This window comes from Sesamum indicum, linkage group LG3 (genome assembly GCF_026168435.1).
Source record: "Sesamum indicum cultivar Baizhima isolate 11 linkage group LG3, ASM2616843v1, whole genome shotgun sequence".
NCBI lineage: Eukaryota > Viridiplantae > Streptophyta > Magnoliopsida > Lamiales > Pedaliaceae > Sesamum > Sesamum indicum.
In genome coordinates, this window is record NC_142659.1 from 6,319,089 (window position 1) to 6,344,895 (window position 25,807).

At 36.3% G+C, this 25,807-nt stretch overlaps 3 protein-coding genes and 1 non-coding gene across 12 annotated transcripts; 1 reads left to right on the top strand and 3 right to left on the bottom strand.

The window, feature by feature from the left end:
- Positions 1 to 159: 159 nt before the first annotated feature.
- On the bottom strand, positions 160 to 2,704 carry LOC105157378 (UPF0426 protein At1g28150, chloroplastic). The gene is made up of 3 exons (XM_011073789.3): positions 2,548 to 2,704; positions 2,315 to 2,464; positions 160 to 478 (listed from the first exon to the last, which is right to left on the bottom strand). The coding sequence occupies exons 1-3, from the start codon at positions 2,572 to 2,574 to the stop codon at positions 293 to 295; spliced, it is 363 nt and encodes a 120-aa protein (XP_011072091.2). The 5' UTR covers positions 2,575 to 2,704; the 3' UTR covers positions 160 to 292.
- A 2,094-nt stretch (positions 2,705 to 4,798) lies between these two features.
- LOC105157379 (Cytochrome P450 superfamily protein) lies at positions 4,799 to 10,395 on the top strand. Of its 9 annotated transcripts, none has more exons than XM_088878269.1 (10): positions 4,799 to 5,445; positions 5,672 to 6,224; positions 6,356 to 6,595; positions 6,714 to 6,794; positions 6,956 to 7,034; positions 7,138 to 7,259; positions 7,364 to 7,491; positions 7,570 to 8,319; positions 8,406 to 10,042; positions 10,185 to 10,395. In XM_088878269.1, exons 1-8 carry the CDS (start codon positions 5,225 to 5,227, stop codon positions 7,682 to 7,684), a joined length of 1,539 nt encoding a protein of 512 aa, XP_088734395.1. In that variant the 5' UTR covers positions 4,799 to 5,224; the 3' UTR covers positions 7,685 to 8,319; positions 8,406 to 10,042; positions 10,185 to 10,395. The 9 variants fall into 9 exon arrangements, with proteins under 9 accessions (XP_088734395.1, XP_088734396.1, XP_088734397.1 ...); XM_088878270.1 differs by having other exon boundaries at positions 8,406 to 8,690; positions 8,777 to 10,395; XM_088878271.1 differs by having other exon boundaries at positions 8,406 to 8,624; positions 8,698 to 10,395.
- A 10,917-nt stretch (positions 10,396 to 21,312) lies between these two features.
- On the bottom strand, positions 21,313 to 21,386 carry TRNAR-UCG (transfer RNA arginine (anticodon UCG)). The gene has a single exon. It is a non-coding gene; the product is annotated as a tRNA-Arg (tRNA).
- A 231-nt stretch (positions 21,387 to 21,617) lies between these two features.
- On the bottom strand, positions 21,618 to 24,460 carry LOC105157497 (uncharacterized). Its single transcript, XM_011073902.3, has 4 exons — positions 24,112 to 24,460; positions 23,402 to 23,445; positions 23,255 to 23,305; positions 21,618 to 22,655 (listed from the first exon to the last, which is right to left on the bottom strand). Exons 1-4 carry the CDS (start codon positions 24,368 to 24,370, stop codon positions 21,873 to 21,875), a joined length of 1,137 nt encoding a protein of 378 aa, XP_011072204.2. The 5' UTR covers positions 24,371 to 24,460; the 3' UTR covers positions 21,618 to 21,872.
- Between the last annotated feature and the right edge of the window lie 1,347 nt (positions 24,461 to 25,807).

Genomic DNA, 25,807 nt, shown 5'->3' on the forward strand with positions numbered 1-25,807 from the left:
AAAATGTGAGATTGATTGTGTAGAGCATGCAAGCAAGCAGGCAGGCCGGCAGGCAGGCAGGTGTGATGAGAGAATGAGCATTGAGCAATGGCAACACCGCCTCTCCCATGTGCACCTACCTAATAACCCTCCCGATGACGACCCCACTATAAAAAAACATTTAATAAATGCATTCACGTTTTCTGGTTTTCTCTTCAATATGTATTCATTAGTCAGTATGCCATATATCATAATAATAATAAAAAAAGTATCTTCTTTTCACTATTTCCAGCAATACCATACATCATATCATTCATTCTATCTCTATCTCTTGTGGCCTTTCTTCTTCTTCTTCTTCTCCAGCATCCCTCTTTCTAATTTCTTCTGCCGTCATCCCTGAGGCTTCAACTGTTCTGCTCACCCACTCCTTCAAAGGCTCTTCATTTAAATCAAGCCGTAGAAGTCCTGCAAACATCCCTCCCACGAATGCCACTGGCTCCTAACACACATATATATATATGTATATATTTATATGCATTAAATATTTGCCACAATCTCGTCCAGAAAACCCATGACTCCCCATTTATTCAATTTGAGAATGATCAATTATGAGATGTAGAGAATACTGATATGAGAAGGACACTCTTTATCACGATTAAAACTGACTGGCAGCAGAAAATTCCATGTTATTTTTGTATGCTCTCTACTTACACAAAAATATACCAAAAACCATAAAAGAATTTAGATTTCCAAACTCTCCGCAACATCACAGATATGGCCACGTATCCACAGATAAAGTTCTGCTTAATAAAGTGGCAACTTTGGCAAGCACCAGAAAGTTTGTGAACAATGAATCATGAGATGAAAACCTTTGTCCACATGATGTAGCCAATTCAACAATAATACTATATGAAAGTGGTTTATCATTTGCAAGAACACCATCCCCTTACTATCAACGACTCTGCATGGTTGGAACCACAATGAATTTAAGTTATGTTGAACTTGAATCGATGGATTTGAAACTAAGGATTTCAAATTCACTTGATGGATTATTGAATGCTGCAAAGTATTTCAAATTCACCAACTCCATTCTGAACTATATTTTGTCACATGGCGATGAATTTCAAATCCATTTAATATGAAATCGTTTTGAAATCCTTCGTCCAAATCATTCCATACAAACATAACCTTAGATAGCTGAAAATTCTTAAGCAGCAAATCATGATAGTATATCCTGTCATTCTCAAATAACTGAAGTTCTTAAAGACATAAGCAGCATATCACAACAGTATATTCTACCATTCTCTTTTCACACAATTAATTTATATGCTCCTATTCCCAGTTTTGATCTTAAGACCACTTCAAACACCTTTGAAATAGTCTTGCACAAATAGAGCACGTAATCAAGTATATCCAGAGATTGGTGATTCACATCACTGCAAGCATCCACAGCCTAATTACTGTGATCAACTATCCCAGACTTCTATACTGAAAACTGATTATAGTTCGATCTAAGGAGATCAAAGAATAGTAACTAGTGCATTAATAAACAAAAATCCATATCAGGCAACTCTGTTAAGAACTCCTAAGGGCAATATGTTAAAGGAGTGATAATGTCGGGCAAAGGTCAGGTCCTATGACATGGTTCTCCAAGCGGGTTCTCCATTCACCCATAGAAAGCAAGGGGTGGTGGAGAAGGGCCAAAAGGAATACCAATTTTGATTAGCAAGTCGTTCCAGAATAACTTTCTAGCTTTTTCTGAAGTTAGATTATGTTGGGTAGACTCCAAACCCAGAAGACCGTTTCATTCCCCTTCTCATGTACAGTAGGAAAAGAGAATGGAGTCTGCAATACCCAACTATATATAATTCTTTTCTTGCTTGGTTGTCTATGAAAAAGACTAAAGGAAAGCATCCGTGACTGCATTGCTGGTGCGTATTTTGTTGGGGATGGGCACAAGTCCCAGAGGACACAAGCTTTCCCTCATCTTCATATGAGGATAATATGTTTCTCAAAGAACCACATGGAACGGCAGTGAGTTGAGAGGAAGTCTATGTTCCTCATCCCAACATTAGCTTCAGAAGCTGGAATTTCATATCCAAGCGAATAAATAGAATGAATATAGGAAGTTGAGGTAGGACAGATACTTGAACCAAGAGTGAGATTAATTAGATGAATATATATATATATATAAAATAACAAGAAACGAAACCAGAATTCATACTTGACATCAGAAGATTTGAAGTGTAAACTAGACGTAGAAAAGAAATACAAAATCATGCAACAGCAGAAGAAAAGTGACAGAAATAAATAAATAGTAGATTGATAGGTATACCTTGAGAGCCTCCTTGAGAATGGGTTGTTGGGTGAGATTGGGAAGAAAAGCCCTAACCTCAGACCCACGAATCGAATGAGCCTTAAAGGAATAAGGAGAGGAGATGAAGAGGTGGTTCGGTGGCAGAGCAGCCTTCCAACTGCAGTGTGACTGAGTAGCAGAAAAGAGCAGAGATAAATACGAGGAAGGGATGGAGGATAGTTGGGGAGGGAATGAAGTAGATAGAAACTCACGGAGACTGCCGGAAATGTCAGAGCCATCGCTATCTCTATCCCTTCCCTTGTGGAAGAAAATGGAATACGGCCAGCGGCTTCCCCTCTCCCCTGAACTGAGCCTCAAGTCTGCAGACTTCCCCCATCTCCAGTTTCATCTTCATCAAATACTATTTAGAAGTCGCTGTTTACATGTTTAACGACTTTGACTCCAAATATTTTTGCACTCATCGTATCTTTACTTTCTTTCAGTTTTCAATTTAATTTTATGGGAAAAAAAAAAAAAGAAAAATAATAGAGAAAGAGAGAGAAGATACAAGATGCTGAATTTCTTATATCAAATTATATTACATCTTTTATTTAATTTAATATACACACGACGAGTATAGAGAAATGACATCTTATATTTTATTTAGAATAAAAATTTTGTTTAATTTAATATACACACGACGACTATAGAGAGATGACGTTATATTTTATTTAGAATAAAAAATTTATGGACGTAGAGTAGAGCGTGTATGTTAAATAAAATGGAAAATAGAATAGTATGTGTGAGCGTTAATTTTGTTGTGTCTGAAAATCAAAACGCAAGAAAATTATCACAAATAAAAATATGTATTTGATAGGTAAAAGTTAGCACAATCTCTTTAATCCTCTAATTCTTTTTTTCGAGAATGTATGTGACAAATTTGAAGTAAAATCTTCTTGTACCTCTCCTTTTTAACTTGGTTTGAATTTCTACGACGTTAATTGAATATTTTCGCCAGTAATCCTGAATTACTCAATATAGTCTTGACTTTGATTTAAGGATTTAGAAGTAAATTTGCCAGTTGAATCTTTTTTAGAATATATTTGAATATATATATAACGTTAATTCGAGGGCTTATCGTCTGTAATTTCGAATTAAATGCTATAACTTATTGTGTAGCTTCGAAGAATGATTCGATCTCCGCCTTGAGCGTTTTGAATATTCTTGAACCTGAAGAACTTCGTAGAGAGAATTATTTGTACTCCTTCGCTTGAGTCTTTGTTCTCTAGCTCTATATGTTTTAAATGAGCTCCAGGAACCCCTTTATATAGGTGCTAAAGAGGTGTAGTTGTGACGTAGTTGAACACCTTTTATATTATCCCTTTATAATTTAATTTAAAGAGATAAATACATCAAATATTTGTCAAGACATGATTGATTAATTAGTATTACAATTTTGAAAAAAAAGATAATATCAAATTATTATCTTGATATGATGGGAGAGTACATGCAGTTGCTTCACGTGGCAACGTTTGATTGGTTAGAATATTTGATTGTGAATTGGTCAGAATACTTCATTTTGACATTTGTTGGCCGTTCATTTGATGAAAAAATATATATTAAAATGCTATTTATATTTGTAAATAAAAAAGAAAATATAACTAATAATGAATATATTATTGTATACTTGTTATGAGTGAATTGGGCATGAAATTTGAGTTGTGTGGGGGTATGTATTTTTGTAGTTAATAAGATTGAGGATGGGGATGATGTTTGGAGAGTGGAGTTGGTTATGAACTCCTCACCAATATTGGTAGGAGTGAGAGTGTTTGAGAGGTACATAAGAAGAGGAGAAATAGTAGTGAGTAAAAAAGGGTGGAGAGTGTGGATGAATAGTTAAGTATGTATGACCAATGCCAATAACACCAATAATACCAATAGCAATAGCAGCATTGACATGATTGCTTGATTGGAGGATTGATTGTCAAATCCTCGAGCTCTAAAAAATTTGGAATTTGACTGCAATTAATGGCAGTGAAGTCCGGAGGGTGAAAACTACAGTATACTATTATTATTATTCCATCTTGAGAAGTGGGTACAAATATAATCATAAACAAATTCCAAGTCAAATCTTCATATTCATCATTCATGTGGAACTCAGACAACACCACCACCATCCAAATCCAATTCCTTTTGTTTTGTCTTTTGCATTACCAATCAAAGATGCTATGCTAATGGCTAATGGCTAATGCTCTTGGTAGCTTAAGCCGTCACAATTTTGGCAACTGCATCCTCAACATCATCACACATTCATACACACAATGCATATCTTGATTCTGCTTTGTTATTATGTTAATGCCTCCATCCATCTCTGTTTCTTACCCCTATGTATGTATACTTACATTTCAAGTCAGAATTTTGGAGTCTGTTCTGTTGTAAACTGGCATTATATAATGAATGACATGTAAACTAGACATGATTGGAAAGAATTTGTTATTATGCGGCAGAGATGTAGGAAGAGGAGCAGCCCTACCCCCTTCCTTGCATTATAAAAATTATATATGCTTTGAGTAAAGGTGTAACTGAAGAGGGGTATCACAACTAACACAAAATAACTATATATCCATCTTATCACATCTATTACACACACATATATATATATATAAAGTCGAAACTCCAAGTTGCAAGGTTGAAAATAAACACCTCCTCTATAAATATATGTGTATGTGAAGATGAATTTTTAATATGTACATTGGAATAACTTGCGCTGCTACACATTCCAGACGTGGTGTGACAGATTGTGAGTCAACGAAGCCTGTTTGTTTCCCAATTACTCCACTCTTTTGTTATTTTAGCCAACCCCATTCATACTTCTTCTCCTGCAGCTTTTTGTAATTTGTTTCTTCCTCTCTCTGTCTTGAGCCTTCTCTACTGCATACATATAGAAGAATGACAGAAAATCTTGGCACAGCATGCCCGTATATTATCATCTCGCTGTTGCTTATTCTGTTTCTCGCCAACTTTTTTCATCATAAGACGAAGAAAAATTCAGCAACAACTAAGTTACCTCCTGGAAGAAGAGGGTGGCCTATAGTTGGTGATAGCATCAGCTGGTATAATGCTGTTGCGAGTCCTCATCCCCCGAGTTTTGTTGAGCAACAAGTTGAAAGGTAGGGGGTGATATGAGTCTTCACATCCATCTATATGTATGCATTTCATACTTGTTGATCAAAGGCATGCCTGATTTATGATGAGCATGGATGTCTCATCTTTCACATATACAACCTCATCATTTGATCCGCCCGACCAGTGACTGATTTTAGTAAGTTAGAGAAAGACTTTCCTTCCTTCCACCTGGTGACTGTAATGTCGTAATCTGATTCTGGTGATCCACAGGTTTGGCAAGATATTCTCATGCAGTCTGTTTGGTAAATGGGCAGTTGTATCGGCCGACCCAGCATTCAACCGATTTGTGATGCAAAATGAAGGGAAACTATTCCAGTCCAGCTACCCAAAATCTTTCAGAGATTTGGTGGGTAAAAATGGGGTCATCACCGCTCAGGGAGACCAGCAAAGGAAACTTCACTCCATTGCTTCCAATATGATGCGGCTGGAGAAGCTCAAGTTTCATTTCTTGCAGGACATACAGAATGTTATGAAAAAGATGATCACCCATCTCCATGACAATCAAGTTGTTCTTCTCCAAGATGTTTGTAGGAAGGTGGGCTTCCATTCAACCCTTGATTTTTTTACTAAATTCACACTTATGTCGTCTGAATATATTGATATATCCCTTCAGGTAGCAATTAATTTGATGGTCAATCAACTCCTCGGAGTCTCTTCTGAATCGGAAGTGAATGAGATAGCTCAGTTGTTTTCTGATTTTGCTGACGGTTGTCTTTCGGTTCCCATCAACTTACCAGGCTTCGCCTATCACAAAGCAATGAAGGTCACAAACTTTTGGATTTCCAGCTTCTTTTCATTCTTTAAACAATAGGCTATAAAACTTGTTCGCTTTCTTTCTCAATTATAAAAAAACAAACAGGTAAGGGTTTCACATGTTCTGATAATGCTCAACAGGCACGCGAGAGTATAATAAGCAAGATCAACAGGACAATGGAGATTCATCGACGCAAATCATCTGCAGCAGTCGGTAATGGTGTCCTGGGAAGGCTACTAGAGGAAGAGAGCTTACCTGATGATGTTGTTGCTGACTTTATTATTAACCTTCTCTTTGCTGGAAATGAGACTACAGCCAAAACCATGCTCTTTGCTGTTTATTTCCTCACACAATGTCCAAGAGCAATGAAGCAATTGCTGGTATACTGCTGCAAAGATAAATTCTTTTGAATTCTGTAGGGGACGAGTCATCCAAAGCACGACTTTTGAACACTAACTCACTCCGAACCTCTTGATTCAAACTCTATCTTAAGTACAGGATGAACAGCAGAGCCTAAGAAGGGAAAGCGGGGAGATGCTAAGTTGGCAAGACTATAAAGCTATGCCTTTCACTCAATGCGTGAGCCCTCTTTCTTCTCTCTAACCAAATGCATATATGTATGTATGATGAAAACTAGTTTCAAGTATGAAAAGATTAGTTATGCAAAGTCATTTTTATGTACAAGAACAGCTACAACTTAATTGAGCAAACTCATAATTGACAATGGTTGAATCCAACAGGTAATTGATGAGACTCTACGACTAGGTGGGATTGCAATTTGGTTGATGAGAGAAGCCAAAGAAGACGTGGAATACCGAGGTAATTGATTGATGTATGATGAGAATATTATGACAAAGTGCGAAAAGCAACAACTAACTAGTATTGTAGTTGCATGAGTCTTACAGTTTGATTTGAAATGCAGATTATATAATTCCGAAAGGAAGCTTTGTGGTACCATTTCTTTCAGCAGTGCATCTAAGTGAAAGTGTGTATGAGGATGCTCTGAGTTTCAACCCCTGGAGATGGTTGAAACAGGAGAATCAGGTTAGCCACATCCCTCCACTCCAAATAGTTGACAGAATGCATGCTTGAAGTTGCAATTGCTGACAAGTGCTGTTGCGTTTCTTGTATTACAAAACATGAAAAAGGAGAAGAGAAATTGGAGGAGCAGTCCATATTTTGCACCGTTCGGGGGTGGGGGTCGGTTTTGTCCGGGGGCAGAGTTAGCTCGCCTTCAGATTGGGCTCTTCCTTCATTACTTCCTCACCACATTCAGGTCAGATTTCCTACTCTATTTATTCATATATAGTCCGGAAAACTAAACAAGATATGAGAAATGATGGTGATGGTGTAGGTGGAGGCAGGTGAAGGAGGACCAGATGTCTTTCTTTCCATCAGCTCGATTGGTGAATGGCTTTCAGATACAAATCACCAAACTCTGCAATCATTCCCTCACCCATATCAATTGAAGATATACAGATTGTTGTTTGTGCTGTGCTGTGCTGTGTGTCTGTCTGTGTGCCATCATGCTTGCTGCTCTTTCAATTAGAATTCCAACTGCAAATATATATATATACATACACATAAAATGTTGGGGATGTACGCTGTGTCAACTATTTACAACCAAACCCATTATTACGATAATCAACTTTATTCCTCTTTTTGCTATAGACATATTGGAACTTTGTGTAAGCAAGTAATAATTTAAGACAATCAATTTATGGAATATCTAAATCTATATATCTGCAGATATATGTAACCAAATTCAGAATCAATTTCAAATTTTTAATCAGTCAGCAGATTCCATCTCAAGCAAATCACATTCAAGTTGAGCACAGTTCAAGATTGAATCATTCATAGTCCTCCACCAATCAGGTTTAGGAGACGCAGAGTCGAAATCCCCAAGAAAGACCCTCAAAACAGAGAATTAATTCGGAGGACAGGGAAATGAGGGTTGGATTGTGACTCCGGAGCCATTCATCACTGCCACCAGTAGTTGAAGCACAAGTACTCCACAAAACAAATATACTCGGAGAAGCAATACAAAGAGTGGGAAACAAACATCATGTGGAAAAGATGAATTACTGCTGCCAAGTTATTTTCTGTATGTATCACGTACTATGCAATGAGTTAATAAACAACATTGGCTGCACAGCTACATGTCTTTTTGTTGAAGTTCATGCCTTGCAGCTGCAGCTACCTGTACCTGAGAGTGAAACAGAAGCTTCAACTCCAGTGACCATGGCTTATGTGTTTGCAGAGTCTTCAGTTGCTTTCATTGACGCAGGGTAGCAGATGACTCATTTATTCTGTATTCTATTGGACCAAGTCATGTCATGTGTGGCGAGTTAGTTAGAGTCAGTTGGCTTCTACATCTCGTACTTAAACACGGTTACCTCCATAGCTGCGGTAACAACAGAATTTTACACAAGCTTAATACAATTTTCATGGCTTCCTCTGCATACTTTCTACATGGTATCAGAACTTTTCTTGTGAAGGTCTCTGCATATTGAGGTGTTTTGTTTTGGTTGATTTTCTCAATATGGTTAATCAAAATGCAGCTGCAAGTACTAGTCAAGGAACTGTTGGTGGAACGAACCAACAGGAGAAGGATGCTCTCTACATTCATCCTTCAGAGAATTCTAGCCTCGTATTGTCATCTTCTCCATTCGATGGAACAAACTTCCTTGCATGGAGCTGGTGCGGTTTATGTGTCCCTCGGCACCAAGATGAAACTTGGTTTTATTGACGGAACATTCCCTAGACCGGCGATCGGATCGCCAAATTTTGAGCAGTGGAGACATGTGGTTTTTATGCTCACGTCTTTGATTTGGAACTCAATTTCTAGAGATTTGGTAGAGGCGTTTATGTATGTTGCTTGCGAGAGCTATGGCTTGAAAGTCAAGGTAGATATGGCTGTAGCAATGGTCCAATGCTTTACAGAATACAGCGAGAGATCTCTTCAATCTCTCAGAAAGAGCTTTCACTTACAGAGTATGTAACAAAGGTTAAAAAACATTGCAATGGACTGGTTTGTTTGGCACCTACTCCCAAGTACACTTGTGGTGGATGCACTTGTGGAATTAACAAGGCTATTGCAGATCGCAATAATCCACACAATTAATGCAGTTTCTCATAGGACTTCAAGAGAGTTTTGATAGCTAAAGAAGTTAGATCCTTATGTAGGATCCACTTCCAGACATTGAGCGAGCCTTTTCTATGATATTCGCAGTGGAGAACAGAGGCCGGTCGAAGTTGATTTGGCTGATTCACCTAATCATTTAGCCTATCAGCTCAGCCTTAAGGATAATAAGAAAGATGCTGCAGACAGATTCATACAAAGGAAGAAGAGTTATCGGGATAAACGAGGTCTAGTATGTTCTCTCTATCACAAATTTGGGCATTTTCACGAGACCTGTTTTCAAATACATGGAGTACCGGAGTGGTACAAATCTTTGAGTGACAAGAAGAAGAAAGAAGCAAATAGTAGGAGTTTTGCTGCAGTTGTAGATGGAAAAGATATTGGTGTAGCCGCTATATCTACACGACATGTGGTTGATTTCATGACAGAACTGATGAAATTCATGAAAAGGAGCAACATACCCAGTGATCCAGTCACTGATTCTGCAAACTACGTGCAATATGATGAAGAGTTTGTACGTAATACAGCTAAATTTTCTGAGATTGACTTGTGTTCTTGGATTATTGACGCTGGGGTTACGAATCATATATGTGCTATGTTACTCTTTTCTAATCATACACTAAACCTTTGCAGCCACAATTTATTCACTTGCCAGATGGAACTAAAACCTCAATTTTATATGCTGGTACTGTCCAACTCAATGACTTCATAACTCTTAAACCCTGTGCCTTTCATACCTACATTTTCGGTCAACCTATTGTCTGTAAGCCAGCTTTGTAACAACACTTCATATTCCTTTCATCTCTCAACACACTTGTTTTTTGCAGGACCAGGATACTAAGCAGAACCTGGTTAAGGGATGTCTTTTCAAGAAACTATATGCTTCAGGCAGAAAGTTGTTAAATCTTGTTCTCCAATATCTGTAAATTTATAGCATACTTCCTGTTCTATTTCTTATCATTGTAATAAGTAGGCTTGGCATACTAGATTGGGCTATCCTTCATTACAAGCAATAAAACAAATCCCAGCTTTGCATTCTTTGAACTTCACCGATGAATTTTCTTGTGATATATGTCATAAGGCTAAACAAACAAGGGTTCCTTTCCCTCTTAGTAAATCAAACTCCTTGCAGCCATTTGATAAAATACATGTAGACTTATGGGGGCCATACAAAACATACGCTATCTCAGGCTGCAGGTATGTCCTAACCATTCTTGATGATTTCAGTCGTTCTTCGTGGACCTACCTATCAAACACAAATCTCGAGTTCGTACCGTTTACAGTCCTTTTGCACTATGGTTTCAGCTCAGTTTCACAAAAATATCAAAGTCTTATGCTCAGATAATTGGTCGAAATTCATTAATAGCCACTGTCAAACACTCAGTCAAACTTTAGGCGTTATACACCAAACTTCCTGCCCTTACACTCCTCAACAGTATGGGCATATTGAACGTAAACATAAACATAAACATCTCTTGAATGTCGCTCGAGCCCTTCTTTCCAAGCTTCGTTAGCCACCAAATGTTGGGGCGATGCTATTCTCACTGCAAGCTATTTGATAAATCATTTACTTTCCAAACTTCTACACGGGGAAACATCTTATGAACAATTGTATGGCTCCCCACCCACTTATATTCACCTTCGGACTTTTGGATGTCTTTGCTATGCTATCGACCTAGATCCTCGAAATTCCATCCTCGAGCTATCAAATGCATCTTGTTAGGATATGCACTCACATAGAAAGCTTGCAAGTTATATGATCTGTATACTCACACCACATTAGTTCCCAAAGATGTGCATATCTATGAGCAAGAATTCCCTTTTTCTAGCATTTCCTCCTCTCAGACTGCCTATCCTCTCCCCATAGTTCCATCTCATTCAGATTTTTGTCTTGATTCTCTTCCTATGGCTAATGTTGGAAATGACTAAATCTCTTAGCCAAATATTATCCATATTTTAACAAACATATCCGTTGGCAATTTTGTGTGGTTGGTAGAGAGTCCAACTTTCTCAAGCAACTGAGCTACACATATAAATAGTCTTAGCCTCTATGCATTTTATAAACACAAAAATCAAGAGCCTCTTCTCTTCGAGCTCCTTCCTTTTCTTTCACTTCTGAGTGTTATTTTTGTTCGTTGTTTCAAGCTTTCTTTCACGAGTGCGCGTGTAAGAAAGTAATAGCTGTGTTAACCTTGGAGAGCAATCTGTTTATACTATTTGCACCACAGTAGTACCAAAATTTTGCTTTCAAGACAGTGGTTTTCCACGACACAGTCTTTCATTTTTTCCAACAGTTGAAAGCGACATCGTAGTATCAAAGGCCCTTTCATCGCAGTGGGTTTTCGATTTTGAAATACGGCGTACTGGAGACGGTTGTTAGGCCGCAGCCATGTACGGGCACAGAGGGTATGTTGAACAAACCCTTCTTTTCCCCCTAGGTATATGCATGTTTCTGGTCAATTTGTTTTGGTGTGTGATCTTGGTTTCTTCATAATCGGATTTGGTGTTTGATAAAACTGGTGGTTTTAATGGGAGGCGTAGCCTTTGGTCGTGATTATTTGCATTTTTTTTTTATGGTTGGATTGATTTGTGTGTTTTTGCTACAATTATGGGAGTTTTTTGGAGAGTGAAACTTAAGGGTGAAACTTCGAAAAGAGTCGATGTACGCTGTGTTTGGATTCCAATTTTGGCCCATTCCCGAGATGGGCCAAAAACACAGCAATGTTTGGTTTTGCTTTTTACACCTTCACTAGGTGTAAAACAGAAATCGGGCTACTAGTCTATTTTTTTTTTTTATTTTATAGGCCTAGCCCATTGTGTTTTTAAATCTGTAAAAGTGTTTTTTAATCTGAAAATTGCAGTCATCGTCTTCAACGTTTTCTCCCCACAAACTCCTCCTTGTCATCGTCTTCAACCTTTTCTCCCCACAAACTCCGATTGAACCGACCACAGCCTAGCACCGTCATCACCGGCGTCAGACCCACGATGCGTAGTGAGAAGAAATCCATCGACAGCAGCCCCAGCGCCGCTATCACCTGCGTCCTCCCACCACGCCGGTGTTACGATGACCAAGCCACAAACTCCGTTGGAGTCCGCCGCCACTGGCCGTTCACGTCAAAGGTGTGCCGCGGGCTGTTGGAATCGATTTTCAAGCGCTACCTAGTCCTCGTTCGACACCGTGCGTCAACAAGCGAAAGGGCGGATTTCCCTCGGTTAAGTTTGCCGACAATTTCTTGTTCTTTTACTTTAATTGCACGATTTCTTTTATTCAATTTCTGATTTCTGAATTTTCTGTTGTCTTCAGAGTTGGGTGTGGATGTATTATACTGAAAAGTTTGTCGGTTCAACAGTATTTGCCTTAAATTATTATCTGCGGTGATATGATATTTCACATGTGCACAGTGTTTTCTTTCTTTAAATTATTGTCAGATTTTTACCTTTTCCTGCTGTTCCTGTTGATTCACACATTGAATAGTGATTCAATAATGCATCTATAATAATCTGCACAACGAGGTGTATGTCTATATATACAATATATAGTGCGATAAAAACACCACATTGAAGCTTTCATTGTTAATTCAGATCTCATTTTATAAGTTTTTGAAGCTGCTAGTAAAAGCGAAACCTCGCTACCTTTTTCCGGTGAGTAAAACTGAATGCCTATATTTGTATTCAATGATGTGTTGTTATTGCCTTCATAACAATCTGATGTTTGAGATCTGTAGTGATGATTTATGTTTGTTAATACAGTTATCACTTGGTTAAGTTACTTTCTATGTTATGTTACTTTCAATTTTGTAGGTGTTGAACATATTTAATGGTTCAATCTTGTTCTGGAAAAGTTTCTTTTATTTGATTGAAATGGTTTTATAAGGAGATTTAACTGTAGGGAAGTGGATGTTAACAATGGTGTGTGTTGACTGTAGTGTTTGCTGCTTCTGGATTTATTGTAGATTTGTATGGATGATGGTGTTTTGTGGTCTTAGTTACTGGACGCCTTGTTTAAAAATGGAATTCTTGATGAATTATATTTTTGTCAAATTTTCTTTTGGTGCTTAAAACAGCAAACTTCTTGTTCCTTTGGTTTGATGGTGGTGTTGCAGTGAGGTTTGAGCAATGTTGTCTAGACACCACTTTAATTCAGCGGTTTCGGTGAAAATTGGAATTTTCTTGGAAATGCTTATCAGTTTGAGTTCGGCTTGTGCCACTTTGAGGTTTTTGCTTATACTTCTTGTATTTGTCTAACTACACAAAGAGTAGAATTTATGATAGTTTCCGCTTGTTCTGGAAAAGTTTCTTTTATTTGATTGAAATGGTTTTATAAGGAGATTTAACTATAGGGAAGTGGATTTTAACAATGGTATGTGTTGACTGTAATGTTTGCTGCTTCTGGATTTGTTGTAGATTTGTATGGATGATGGTGTTTTGTGGTCTTAGTTACTGAACGCCTTGTTTAAAAAGGGAATTCTTGATGAATTATATTTTTGTCAAATTTTCTTTTGGTGCTTAAAACAACAAACTTCTTTTTCCTTTGGTTTGATGGTGGTGTTGCAGTGAGGTTTGAGCAATGTTGTCTAGACACTACTTTAATTCAGCGATTTTGGTGAAAATTGAAATTTCTTTGGAAATGCTTATCAGTTTGGTTCGGCTTTAATTGGATCCATACTCTGGAAAAGGGTAAAAAATGATGGTGCGTGCTTTTATGCAATTTAGCGTGCATTTTGGGAAACAATGTGGGGAACATAGTGCTGATGTTGTAAGTAATTATAATTTTTTTTGCAAAGAAATTAATGGAATAGATAAGAAACTAGAGCTAAACCAAATCAAGTGAATATGGTATCATTAAAGCTAAATCATATCAAGTGATTTTAAGTTCAAAATCTCGTTAGTGTCACCCAATTATAAAAGAAATGCTTCACGTACTTAGATTGAATTTTGACATGAGAAGATGGTTTAATAATCATATTATTCTGATGGTGTCCTCCGAATAGTGAATGCTTAATCCCATAAGAAACTGCAAATTGTCAAGAATAAAGACATTCTTATACTGCAGGAATCCAAGGCTATTTCTATTAAAGAGAATATATTATATCTTCATGGCCATCAATTTGTTTCAATTGAGGTTAGGAGAAAAATTCTTGTTCTTGTGCTGAATGAACAATCCTCCATAGAATTTAATATAAGGTTGATATTTGTTGTTCAAACGTGCAGTGAATAGGATTCATTTCAGCATTTCAGGGTTTTAGTCAATTTCTTTCTTAATTTCTTATCTGTAAGTAAGAATAATTTGACTATAGTTTAGTTGATATAATGAAATAGAATTTAATTTGAACGAATTTTATTTATTTATTAAATTTAGGTTTCTTTATATTATTTTTATTCAAATTTATTTTAAGAAATTTTGAATAAAAAAAGAAAGAAGTATTTTTTATACTCTATCCCTTATTTTATCCTTACGAACTATAAGATGAAATACAATTCTTAGAAGAGATATAATGAAATTCTTTGATTGGCTCTTTCCATAAAGCAAAGGAATCATTCATTTTTTTATGTGACTGATGAGGCCAAAATATAATTAATTTAATATAACAAATATATATATATATAATTCTATACTAAATCTAATGTAAACAAATATTTTAAATAATAGCATTAATAACCTAAATAAATAAACGATGCCTTATTTTATTCGAAACACGGCATGATCTGCAATCAAATATGTGCTTCAAATTTGAACTCATTTACTATTTTTCAATAGTTATTTCTTTTTTATTTTAATTTTCATTTATTTTTTCTCACTATATTTTTTATACTTTTAAGAATTAACTTATTATTTTATATATAATTTATTAAATAATAAAAAACTATAAATATTATACTTTAACAGAAATAATATCACATGGTTTTATGTTCTAGTAACTCATTAGCGAGATGATTATTGTTTGTTTATAATTCCAACCCTTTGTGATGTGCGGCAGTTTTTTTCCTTATGGATATGTAAACGATTGTAATTAATTGTTACGAAACTTTGATATATAAGACAACCCACAAAGATGCAACACCCAAATGACGCTGGTTCCTCCCACTCATCTCGATACGATAAAGTATTGTGGACCACGGAAATGGAACGCGTGTTCATTGAGTTAATGCACGAGGAGTTCATCACACACCGACTCCAATCATCCACATTTCCACCGTCAGTCTGGGCTCGTGTAACCGAGCGAATGAACTCGGTTATGAGTCAGGGTTGTCTTCTTAGGACGCTACAGCTTAAGGGCAAACTTAACAGGCTGCGTCGTGCTTGGCGTTTGTTAAACGAAATATTGAATAGGGGGACTGGGTGGGGATGGGATTCAGAAAGGAATACCATAACAGACGATGCAGGACGCTTGGAGGAGCTGTATCGGGTAAAAATCTACTCGTGCTGCCTTCTTGATTGCAGTGTCCTTACAGAGTCGCAAGCTAATTACATATCTTGACAATGTAAATAAATGCAGGAAAATCCGGAATATAAAAAAATAGTTGAGCATGGGCTTCAACGCTTTGACCTATGCACTGAAATGTTCTCACGAAACACCGCAACTAGTGGGCTCGCGCGTTCGTCATCACAACAACGTCGGACAATCCACATGACCAACCACATAGACGATGAACAGATGGATGGCACTCATTCGGGCAGCCGTCGTTCACGAGATGAGTACGAAGATACAACATTCTCTCAATCTGTTCCCATGACGTCCCCAGACGAATACTTTTCTTCCTCGGGACCATCGCAGGCTTCCGCTGGTCCATCTGGAAGCGGGCGTCGATTCCGACGAGTAGCTAGTGAGTTGCAAGCTAAGAAGTGTGAGACGATGGATAGGTTGAATGAATCACTTCAAGGGAAGATTGACCAAACCGGGCCCAAAGCTACTGAATCAATTGAGCGGTGCGTAGACGAGTTGACAAAGTTTAATGATTTGCCAGATATCATCTTCACCACCGCATTGGAGCGTTTTCACAGTCACAGCACGCGCATGATCTTCTTACGTCTTAATGACGAGAATAAACTCCGATGGTTGTACTCTTTGGGCAAGTGACTATATTGCTTGATTGTTAGAAAAATGGAATGTTACTGATTTCATTATGCGTATTCGTGCATGTATGTCATACCGATTTACTCATATTGCACTCAATCCAAGTACCCATGCTCGTTAAGTATTTACATCTACTGCATGTAACTTACACACTAATTTGTCTTGTTTATGTTTAGCAATACATCAACGATTGGATATATGGCAAGCTCGGGAGTTGGTGGAGGTCTAGATTCGAACTCCGCAAGAGAGAGTCCGGGGACACCAGGGACTCCAGGAAGTAACGAATCTGATGTTCCAGAGGAATTTTACGCATTCAGAGATTTAATATGCCCAGAGTTATTTAGGGAAAATGTGCCACGTAACACATCTTCACTACAAGGAGCAGGATGGGTTGCGGAGATTATGACGACCCCACACCAGGGAAGGTTTTTTGACAACATTCGCATGACCAAACCATGCTTTTATGCTTTGGTTGATGCATTGACTAGTAGAGGTTTATTGCCTCATGGTCAGACGTCCAGAGTTACCTCAATTGAGGAGGTTGCACTTTTCATGCAAACGGTCGGCATGCACAAAAGGCACCGCGACAATATGGAGCGATTTCAACACTCATTGGAGACTATTAATCGTAGATTCCACCGAGTGCTTTCTGCCTTGTGCGCTATGGGGCCAGAACTAATAACACATCCGAATTTTACAAACACACATCCGAGAGTGGCAAATAACCCAGAATTCTACCCATACTTCAAGGTACGTACCACATCTATCATTATCGTAACACCATCTCATAGTCCAACCGCGTAATTAATGCAAGCTTGTTCAGCATAATATTTCATGCATGTAGCTATACATAATTGTTGACATCGATGTAGGATTGCGTCGGAGCGATGGACGGAATGTTGGTACCTGCATGGGTCCCCCAAGTTGACCAAAATCGATACAGGTCGCGGAAAGGTCGCCTAGCACAGAATGTACTAGCAATATGTGATTTCGATACGAATTTCACATATGTGTATGCTGGGTGGGAAGGAAGTGCGGCCGATGCCCGTGTCCTGGACCATGCAGTTTCCCAGGATCGAAATTTTCCTTTCCCTCCAATCGGTGAGCATTGTAATATATAAATTAGATTCCACCAATCTCTAGTTTAAGGACCAATTACGTGGCATTAGCGGTTTTCTTTATGATGATACCTTGTGACAATGCAGGTAAGTATTATTTGGTAGACGCGGGTTTCGCAAACTACCAATGTTTCCTAGTTCCTTATCGAGGAACAAGATATCACCTACCTGAGTGGAGGGGACAAGGTCGTTGATATCATACCCCACAGGACATATTTAACCATGCACATTCAAGGTTGAGAAACGTAATTGAACGATGCTTCGGTGTACTGAAAAAACATTTTCCAATACTACAGTGGGGGATGCCGAGCTACCTTCAGAACCACCAGGTCGATATAGTAATTGCCTGTTGCGCCCTTCATAACTTCATCCGTAAGTTCAGCAATGATGACATCATATTCAACGAACCAGATGAAGATATTCAGACTGACATGGATTCATTCTACCATAGGGGACATCCAACCACTTACGAGATAGAAGCCCAGCGCAACCTTCGAGATAGCATAGCGATGCAAATGTGGGCAGTCAACCATCGAAACTAGCAATGAACGTAATGGACAGTGTTGATTCATATGTAAACTATTGAAACTACTTCCCTAATGTAACTTTGTCTTGGAATGTTACGCTATAATATCGTTTAGTACTATTTGCATAAAAAATTATAGAGTGTGCTTGATTGTTCACATTTGTAAAACTGTTTAGATAGTAGTTTTAAACAAATTGACATTTTTGTACATTTTTCAACTGTACACGTGCTGCGAATTTGCACAATAATTATTTTGCTGACCGTAATTCTTTGTAGCCATGGCATACCGCAGATATCTGGAGAGTGCTGGATTTCCACAGGACGACCACTGGAGTTTAAATATTGAGCAGCGCTTCATGTGGATGATACTTGATGACAACACTCGGGCGCCTATGAGAGACGATGCACTTGCGGAGGCGCAGATGAGTCACTGGGCACGTGGATTATGTAGATATTTTGGATATTCTTACACCCGAGACCAAGTCCGTGATAAATTCTTCGAGTTTAAAAATTGATTTCAACAGTTCCACGGCATCACTCAGATACCAGAGATTTATTATGATATTGAAACATTTATTATGGTGTTTCCAGTAGAGCTACGACCACGTGCATTACGGGTACGTCATTTTAGTTCCAATCTGATTAGTGCTACTTAACAATCATCGTTTGAAAATACTATTGTAATTTTCAATGCTAACAAATTTATAATTGGACCCTTTTTATAGCGTTTTTCATTGGCTAGACGGTACTATGAGTACCCAGAGCCACATTATCCTAGCATGTTAGAAGTATGGGGGCCCATCATGTTGCCAGGTGTTCCTATTGAAGCACAAAGCGAAGCAGGAAATAACAAACGTGGTAACATCGTGCGTAATCCGGTGAGAGGTAGCGTGGATGCACCTATTGTTATATCGGATTCTACTGCCCCATCGTTACAGTCACATACGCACATCGCCAGTTGGGATGCAGTGGACCATGTAGCTCGTGGAGATGGTGGCCCGGTTCTAGCACGCAATACCTCAGTAGCTGCACGACGCAGTATCGACATGGGCTCAGAAGTGGGGGCGATTGGATCGTGGACTGACTACATTCGTCGGATTGGTGTGCAGTCTGATCGGGGTGCCCAGACGTACAGTGAGGGAGACAGCACAGCGCGCTCGCCGCGACCACGAGGACTACCACCACATCGTCGTGACGGTCCTTAGGCATACACTGCCGACAGGGAAACTTTCAAGTCGAATATTGATTTAATCATTAAAAAGAAAACAACTAATCGAGTAGTTTGTGAGTGTCAAATGCATTCGTTTCTTATATATCATGCAGTTGTGTAATTACATTTTCATCATTCCCTAAAAATTGACAGCCTTGTATGTCATGATTAAAAATGATTTTAATTGTTCTGCTTTTGACTAATGAACGCTAATTGATTAAACTTTGATTATTTACATATTTTGGAATCAATATAGTTTTCTATTTGAACGAATTTTTTTTCAAAATTTGAACCGTGTGGACACTGTATAATTACTGCATGCGTAATGCAAGTACTTATTATTTGATTTATCAATTAAATATTTTCACCGCAAATATAAAGGCGGATGAAATCATTTTCAATATAATACTGTAGTGCATGTAATTATTTTTTAATTTTTAATTATTATTTAATATAAAGGAATAAACTCCACACCAAAGCAGATGAGATATAGTGAATTTTTTTAAATTGTCTATATAATGTATATTATATATTATTTAATGTATATGCTATATGTTAAATCTAAGCAACAATTATACATAAAAATAATTTTTAACTTACAAAAATATTGATATTAAAATATTTACTATCAGTGATACTGACTAAAAATATATTAAAATTTTCTACCTCAATAAATTACTTAGTTTTGTATATTGCGGATAATACACCAGTACTATATACGAAATTCATATTTTTTATTACTTTAATTATCTATTATAATTAATCACTCCGAATACAAAACAAACGAATGTATTTTCATCACATTACTATACTTCAATTTACTAAATATTAATTACAAATTTTTTGAACTTACACTATTTTAATATTTCGAACTCAAAATTTTTAATACTTATGTGAAATATTTGAGAAATTTAAAAATTGAGAAAAATATACCAATAATACATACTTAATTAAAAATATCTATTATTCAAATGTTTATATATTATATTTTTGTCAGTCCAAATTGTAGGTGTAACAAGATCATTTTCGAGATAATATTACAGTGCAGTAAATTATTCATTAAATTTGTAATTATTATTTAAAATGTTACAAAAAAATATTTAACAAAGATAATTACTTAATTTAAATATATATACTATATTTCACTAACAAACAAACTATTATATACATACACAATTATATTAATAAATATATACATAAAAGACATGATTTGACATCCAACAGTAATTTGTCTCCTATATCCTCAACATCAAACATACATCACTTATTTTAAACTATTTTATATTATATCAAAACACAAATCCAAACATACCATCTATCTCAAACACATACTTATTTATCTCTATTTTTCTCTCTCTATCTCCAAAACACAAAACCAAAACACCCAAATTACAAATCCAAACACAATGGTAATGTTTTCATATTGTTTTTGAGTTAACTTCGAAGGGATACATTTATTAATCTTTATAGAGTAAAAAAGTACTTAAAAAATATATATTAAAATAATAAATTAATATAAATATTTTGACTGATACAAAAATACTGACAGACAAATAATAAATAACATTGGAGAAATAAAAAGAATACATAAAAAAATTTATATACCAAAAATAATAATGAAAAATCATAATGGCGAATTAAAAAATAATTAATTAATTTAAAATTTTAAAAATAAACAGTAGATTAATATTAGGTGAGACATCAGAAGATGCTCTCTCTTAATAATAAAGTATAAATATAATTAAAATATATGGATTACTAATACTTAAATAACTCTTTTTATAATCTTTCGATGCTTTTTTTGAGAAAAATGAGTCGTATGCTATATATGCAGCATAATTATTTCTATTTTTTTTTTAGATTTAGTATTAATTTTTCGTGGAAAATTAAAGTAATAATAAAATGGCAGCCTTTATGGAAATAATTGTAATTTTGAGGTTAAAATTGTAATTTGTGGAGTAGAGTCTCTAACATTACTGATAGGCATAGTGTTCAACGTAGAAGTTAGTAAAAATGAAAGAGATGCGACCACAGTGGGAGTCGAACCCACGACCTTTTGATCCGAAGTCAAACGCGCTAATCCACTGCGCTATGCGGTCATTGATGCTGAACACGTCTTCATAATAGATTATGTTTATGTATTGATATATGCATGTACTCTACATGAATACTGATTTAGTATAATTATCTTGGACTATCATGAAGTTTCGCAGACGTACCATACCTGTATCCGTGCATCATAGATATACATCAACGCTGTTATGCTCCCGATCCAAACTAATAACATGCAAAGTAATATGGAACGTGTGAAACCAATGGTAAGAGTTTAACACTCTATGAATTGTATAAGCTGCTTATGTTCTGCAGTAAGCTACATTACAGGACACAATACTAAGCTATCACCCTGAATATACACTCATCATACCATGAAAGCACAACTACCGCAAAAAAGAAACAATCCTAATTCTAACCATATTTTCCCTTTTCCCATCGACGTTAGTATGAAAATACAATGGAAGCCAGTTTCATGGCTTGTAATCATTCAATGTGAGTATTACTGGGGTGGCGAGCATGGTATTTACATGCTAGGGATCTTTTTGCTGACGATTAGCCTTTCTCCTCCGAGTAACTTTCCTTGTGGGATGATCAGCTTTGTCTCCCACGTCAACCGGTTTTTGGTTTTCATCATTAATTTGGCTCCTCAGCCGCAATATTTCACCCTTTGCAGATGCCAAAACTTCTTCTAGTTTCTCTCCTCTTTTCTGCAAACTCTCCCTTTTGTTTCCAAGTCTCACTATAAGGTTGTGGGCGTCTTCTAAGTTCTCCAGCACTACCTGATGTGCTCTTTTTTGCTGAATAAGGGACCTGTAGAGTTCAGCTTTCCCATCTTCCAGGCTTAAAATCTGATTATTAGCAAGCTCTAACTCTTCGGAAATGACCAGTGCATGTTTATTCATCTCATCAAGTGATTTAGTAGCCTCTTCTACATCTGCTTCAAGACTTTTTCGTGATTCCTTGTCCTTGGAAATCTGAGTCTCCAGGGCCATTAAGTCTTTTATCAAAGAAGATATAATAAGCTTCTCTTGTTTCAGCGCAAGGGCAGCACTTTCTGCTTTCTCATGGGCGTCGAAAAGTTCTTTTTCTAAGCTATCACATTTTTGCACTGCTGCAGCCAGTTCTTGGGACGTAATTTTCAGCTTTTCATTTGATTCACTCAGGTGCTCTGTTGCCAGCCTTACTTCTTCAGCTAAAGACTGCCGCTCCAAATTAGCTTCTGCCAGTGCCTTGTTTGGGACGTCCTTCTCATTCAATAGCTCCATCTCAAACTTTTCATGCAGAGATAAAATATCAGCCATCTCTTCGATGATCTGTGCGCACAAGTAGACAACAGATAGTTTAGCAAAGAAACCTAAGAAACTCTAACATGCTTACACTAAACCAGACTTCTATTTACAACTTATTAGGAGATTCTGCTGAAAGAAATACGTAATATCAGAGCTGAGCTAGAAACTTCCTTAAAGGGTCTATTTCCCCTTCGTTCCTTAGTTAATCCAGCAGGACCAATTTGCTCTGACTTGGCAGAAAACAAGGGTTTATCAAGCATGTCAACGGGCGTGAAATGCAGATGCAATTCGTTTAAGCGTGTTGTTTCTCTACTATTATCTGTTTTTAAGAAGAGTATCATTTACTAACAACAGAGGCCAGCTTCACTCAATATTCGTTGCCTGTGTCACTGTAAACACATATTAATGTCCTAAAGGAAGACCAAGGGAAATGGATGCAAGATCAAAATGAAACAGTCTCATCCATTTTTCGTCCTTTTACATTTGGCAAAGAATGAACCAGTCGTGATTCAACTGGGAAGGTAACAAAGTTTGCATGATCTGCATTCATTAAGAGCTCAAATGCATCCATCTAAAAGAAGCATTCACCAAGGTAACATTTAAACTCCTTTATGATAACTTACAGGTCTTGCAAGTAATTCCAGAACCGGATCTACTTCCTTTCTTAAACTTCCCTGAACATGGGAATGATGAACAAACACAACAGTCAGAGAACCTCAAACCAGTACTTAAATAATCCTTTTCATATTATATTTGTCATGGATGCAGACCTTTGTTTTCTGTTTCTGGTCTTCAGCCCCGGGTTCATCATTTTCTGAAATAAAAAATGCAAAATTATTAGTAATAGCTTATAATAGGATCTAAGTTTCCTGTAAGTGAAATATAGTTTTTAGATGGTTCAGTTTTTATGAATGTGAAGCAACACCCGTGGGAAACCCCAAATAGAGAACAGAAGCTATAGACAGACTTGATAAAAGAGATACTTTAAATACGATCAAGACGACGATTAAGTGCGATGATTCAAGTAAGCAATGATATATAAACAAGAATGTGCCAAATGACCAAGTACAAGTAGAGAAACTGAAACTGTATACCAACCATGAGGTTCACCTATGCACAAACAAGCACAGGATTGCAAGATTCTATTACATTCTCTTCTTTATACGCGCTGTCTTTACAACTTCTATAGCGCCTTGTTTCTCAAGTATATAGCTCAATAATTTCTGCATAAACCTATTCTTGTGGAACAGAACAGCATAAAATCAGGTTTATGTAGTCTGATATGAGATACAATCTAGTTCATCTCCTCCAAATCAATATATCATCCCATTTAGCAGTCAAGAATGTCAAATGCCAAAAGAAAAAGTAGACAAAGACTCATCAAACTTGAGTTCATCATAGCAGAGAGGAAAGAATCTTGAAAATACAATAAAAACAAGAAGAAGGAATCTTGAAAATACAAGAAAAAAGGCAAGCCCACCTGCAGCAAACCCTTTCATTGCATCTACCCTCGAGTTAAGAAGCGGAAGCAATGCAAAACCAGCGAAAACAGCCGCTCTCCTCGCGCAAGAATTGCAGTCTTTGGGATTTTCTTGGTGAGAACAAGAAACTATTGCTCTCCGGTTGGGAGCATTTCTCAGGGGAGAAAACGATAATGGAGGCTGTAAACAACATTGCCAAGAGTAGGGGGTGCAGCGAGAGTGGCAGAATGGAGAGTGCTGAAAACAAGAACTCCCCATATCTCTTCACTTTTTCTTGATTTTTGAGGGTCACCTGATCTCGTATTCCAACTGCTTGCTTTCCTCCTTTCACAAACAATCTCAAGTTATTATTTCGCTGAGATCACCAACTGTGAATGCATATAATCCTTTTATAGAGGTGGAAGTGAGAGTTTGCACATTTGAATTAACAGTTTTCATCACCTGTCTGTGATAATTTGTTTCTGATTTTGTAACTTTTTTTTTTTATTTTTTTTTGGGTAATAGAAGGTAAATTGCATTAATAATTACAGAAAAAAAATGTTATGAAGTATTTAATTCAAATATTATTAATTATAAGAAATAATTATTAATGATTCTATCAAACTAAGGGGATGACTGATATTTCAATGTAATGACATAATCACTATATTTGTTTATGAAATTCATAATTATATCAAAAATACCATGAAATATAGCTATTATTTATCCATTTCTCAAATCAAGAATTCAAATGAAATGTAAATTGATGAACTATATGACTAATTTCTTGTCCAATTTTTTAAAATTTAAAGCCAAGACAAAAGTAAGCATTTAAAAATACTTATTAATAATAGAGTAAACATAATCCAGATTTTAATTACAACTTACAAATTATTATGTCGAAAAGCATAAAAATTATAAGACATTAATTTAAATTAAGACCAACGATGTTTTAGTCTAGTGGTTAAAATTGAAGTTTCAATTTAGTCACACATTTGTTACGATTTCCTCACGTTGCATCCCATAAGTTAAAATTTTATTAATGTTAGTCCCTACGTGCATTATTCGTCCAATCAATAGCGATAATGTACAAAATGTGTACAGAAATACTAACAACTCGATGAATTATTGGATGAAAATGCACTTGATGATTAAAAAAATCAACTTATAAGATGCAATATGACAAAATCGCAAGATTAGACTATATTGAAGAAAAATATAATGACGTTTAAAACACAATAAATTCAAAAAATATAGGGACAAAATATTTATTAGTGAATTTGATGATATTTGCTAAAATTAATAACTTGAGAGTTTAAATGTTTTCCTTAACGTAGATTCACTATTTCTCTTGTATTTATCCCTTGAATATACACATTAATTTAAGTATTACTGATATATCTATAATAAATGCATCCAACGTGCAATTATTTTTTTCTAAAAATATTACCATAAATATTCATATACGTAATAATTGGTTGTAATAAATTTCATATATGTCCTAATTTTTTATATATTACAATACTTATATACTTTTTGTGATTATCAATCTGCAGCCGGACAAATAAAATGATTTAGCAAGCTAAATGAATTTCATACTATGTCTGAAATTTCATAAGATTCTTCCATGTATTTGTTATTTTTTATCCCATATGTTAGAGCATTTTTCAGTTTAATCCAATTTGTTATGATTTTTTCATATTACATCCCGATTTT

What these genes read in the sequence shown, in the direction of transcription:
- LOC105157379 (XM_020692406.2), top strand. Translation starts at nt 5,225, where the DNA reads ATGACAGAAAATCTTGGCACAGCATGCCCGTATATTATCATCTCGCTG. An exon ending in GTTGAGCAACAAGTTGAAAG is followed by an intron (nt 5,446 to 5,671) that starts GTAGGGGGTGAT and finishes GGTGATCCACAG; the next exon opens with GTTTGGCAAGATATTCTCAT. An exon ending in TACTTCCTCACCACATTCAG is followed by an intron (nt 7,492 to 7,569) that starts GTCAGATTTCCT and finishes GTGATGGTGTAG; the next exon opens with GTGGAGGCAGGTGAAGGAGG.
- LOC105157378 (XM_011073789.3), bottom strand. Translation starts at nt 2,574, where the DNA reads ATGGCTCTGACATTTCCGGCAGTCTCC. An exon ending in TGACATTTCCGGCAGTCTCC is followed by an intron (nt 2,465 to 2,547) that starts GTGAGTTTCTAT and finishes TCTGCTACTCAG; the next exon opens with TCACACTGCAGTTGGAAGGC. An exon ending in TTCTCAAGGAGGCTCTCAAG is followed by an intron (nt 479 to 2,314) that starts GTATACCTATCA and finishes TATGTGTGTTAG; the next exon opens with GAGCCAGTGGCATTCGTGGG.
- LOC105157497 (XM_011073902.3), bottom strand. Translation starts at nt 24,370, where the DNA reads ATGGGGAGTTCTTGTTTTCAGCACTCTCCATTCTGCCACTCTCGCTGC. An exon ending in ACCAGAAACAGAAAACAAAG is followed by an intron (nt 23,306 to 23,401) that starts GTCTGCATCCAT and finishes TCCCATGTTCAG; the next exon opens with GGAAGTTTAAGAAAGGAAGT. An exon ending in TGGAATTACTTGCAAGACCT is followed by an intron (nt 22,656 to 23,254) that starts GTAAGTTATCAT and finishes TTGTGCGCACAG; the next exon opens with ATCATCGAAGAGATGGCTGA.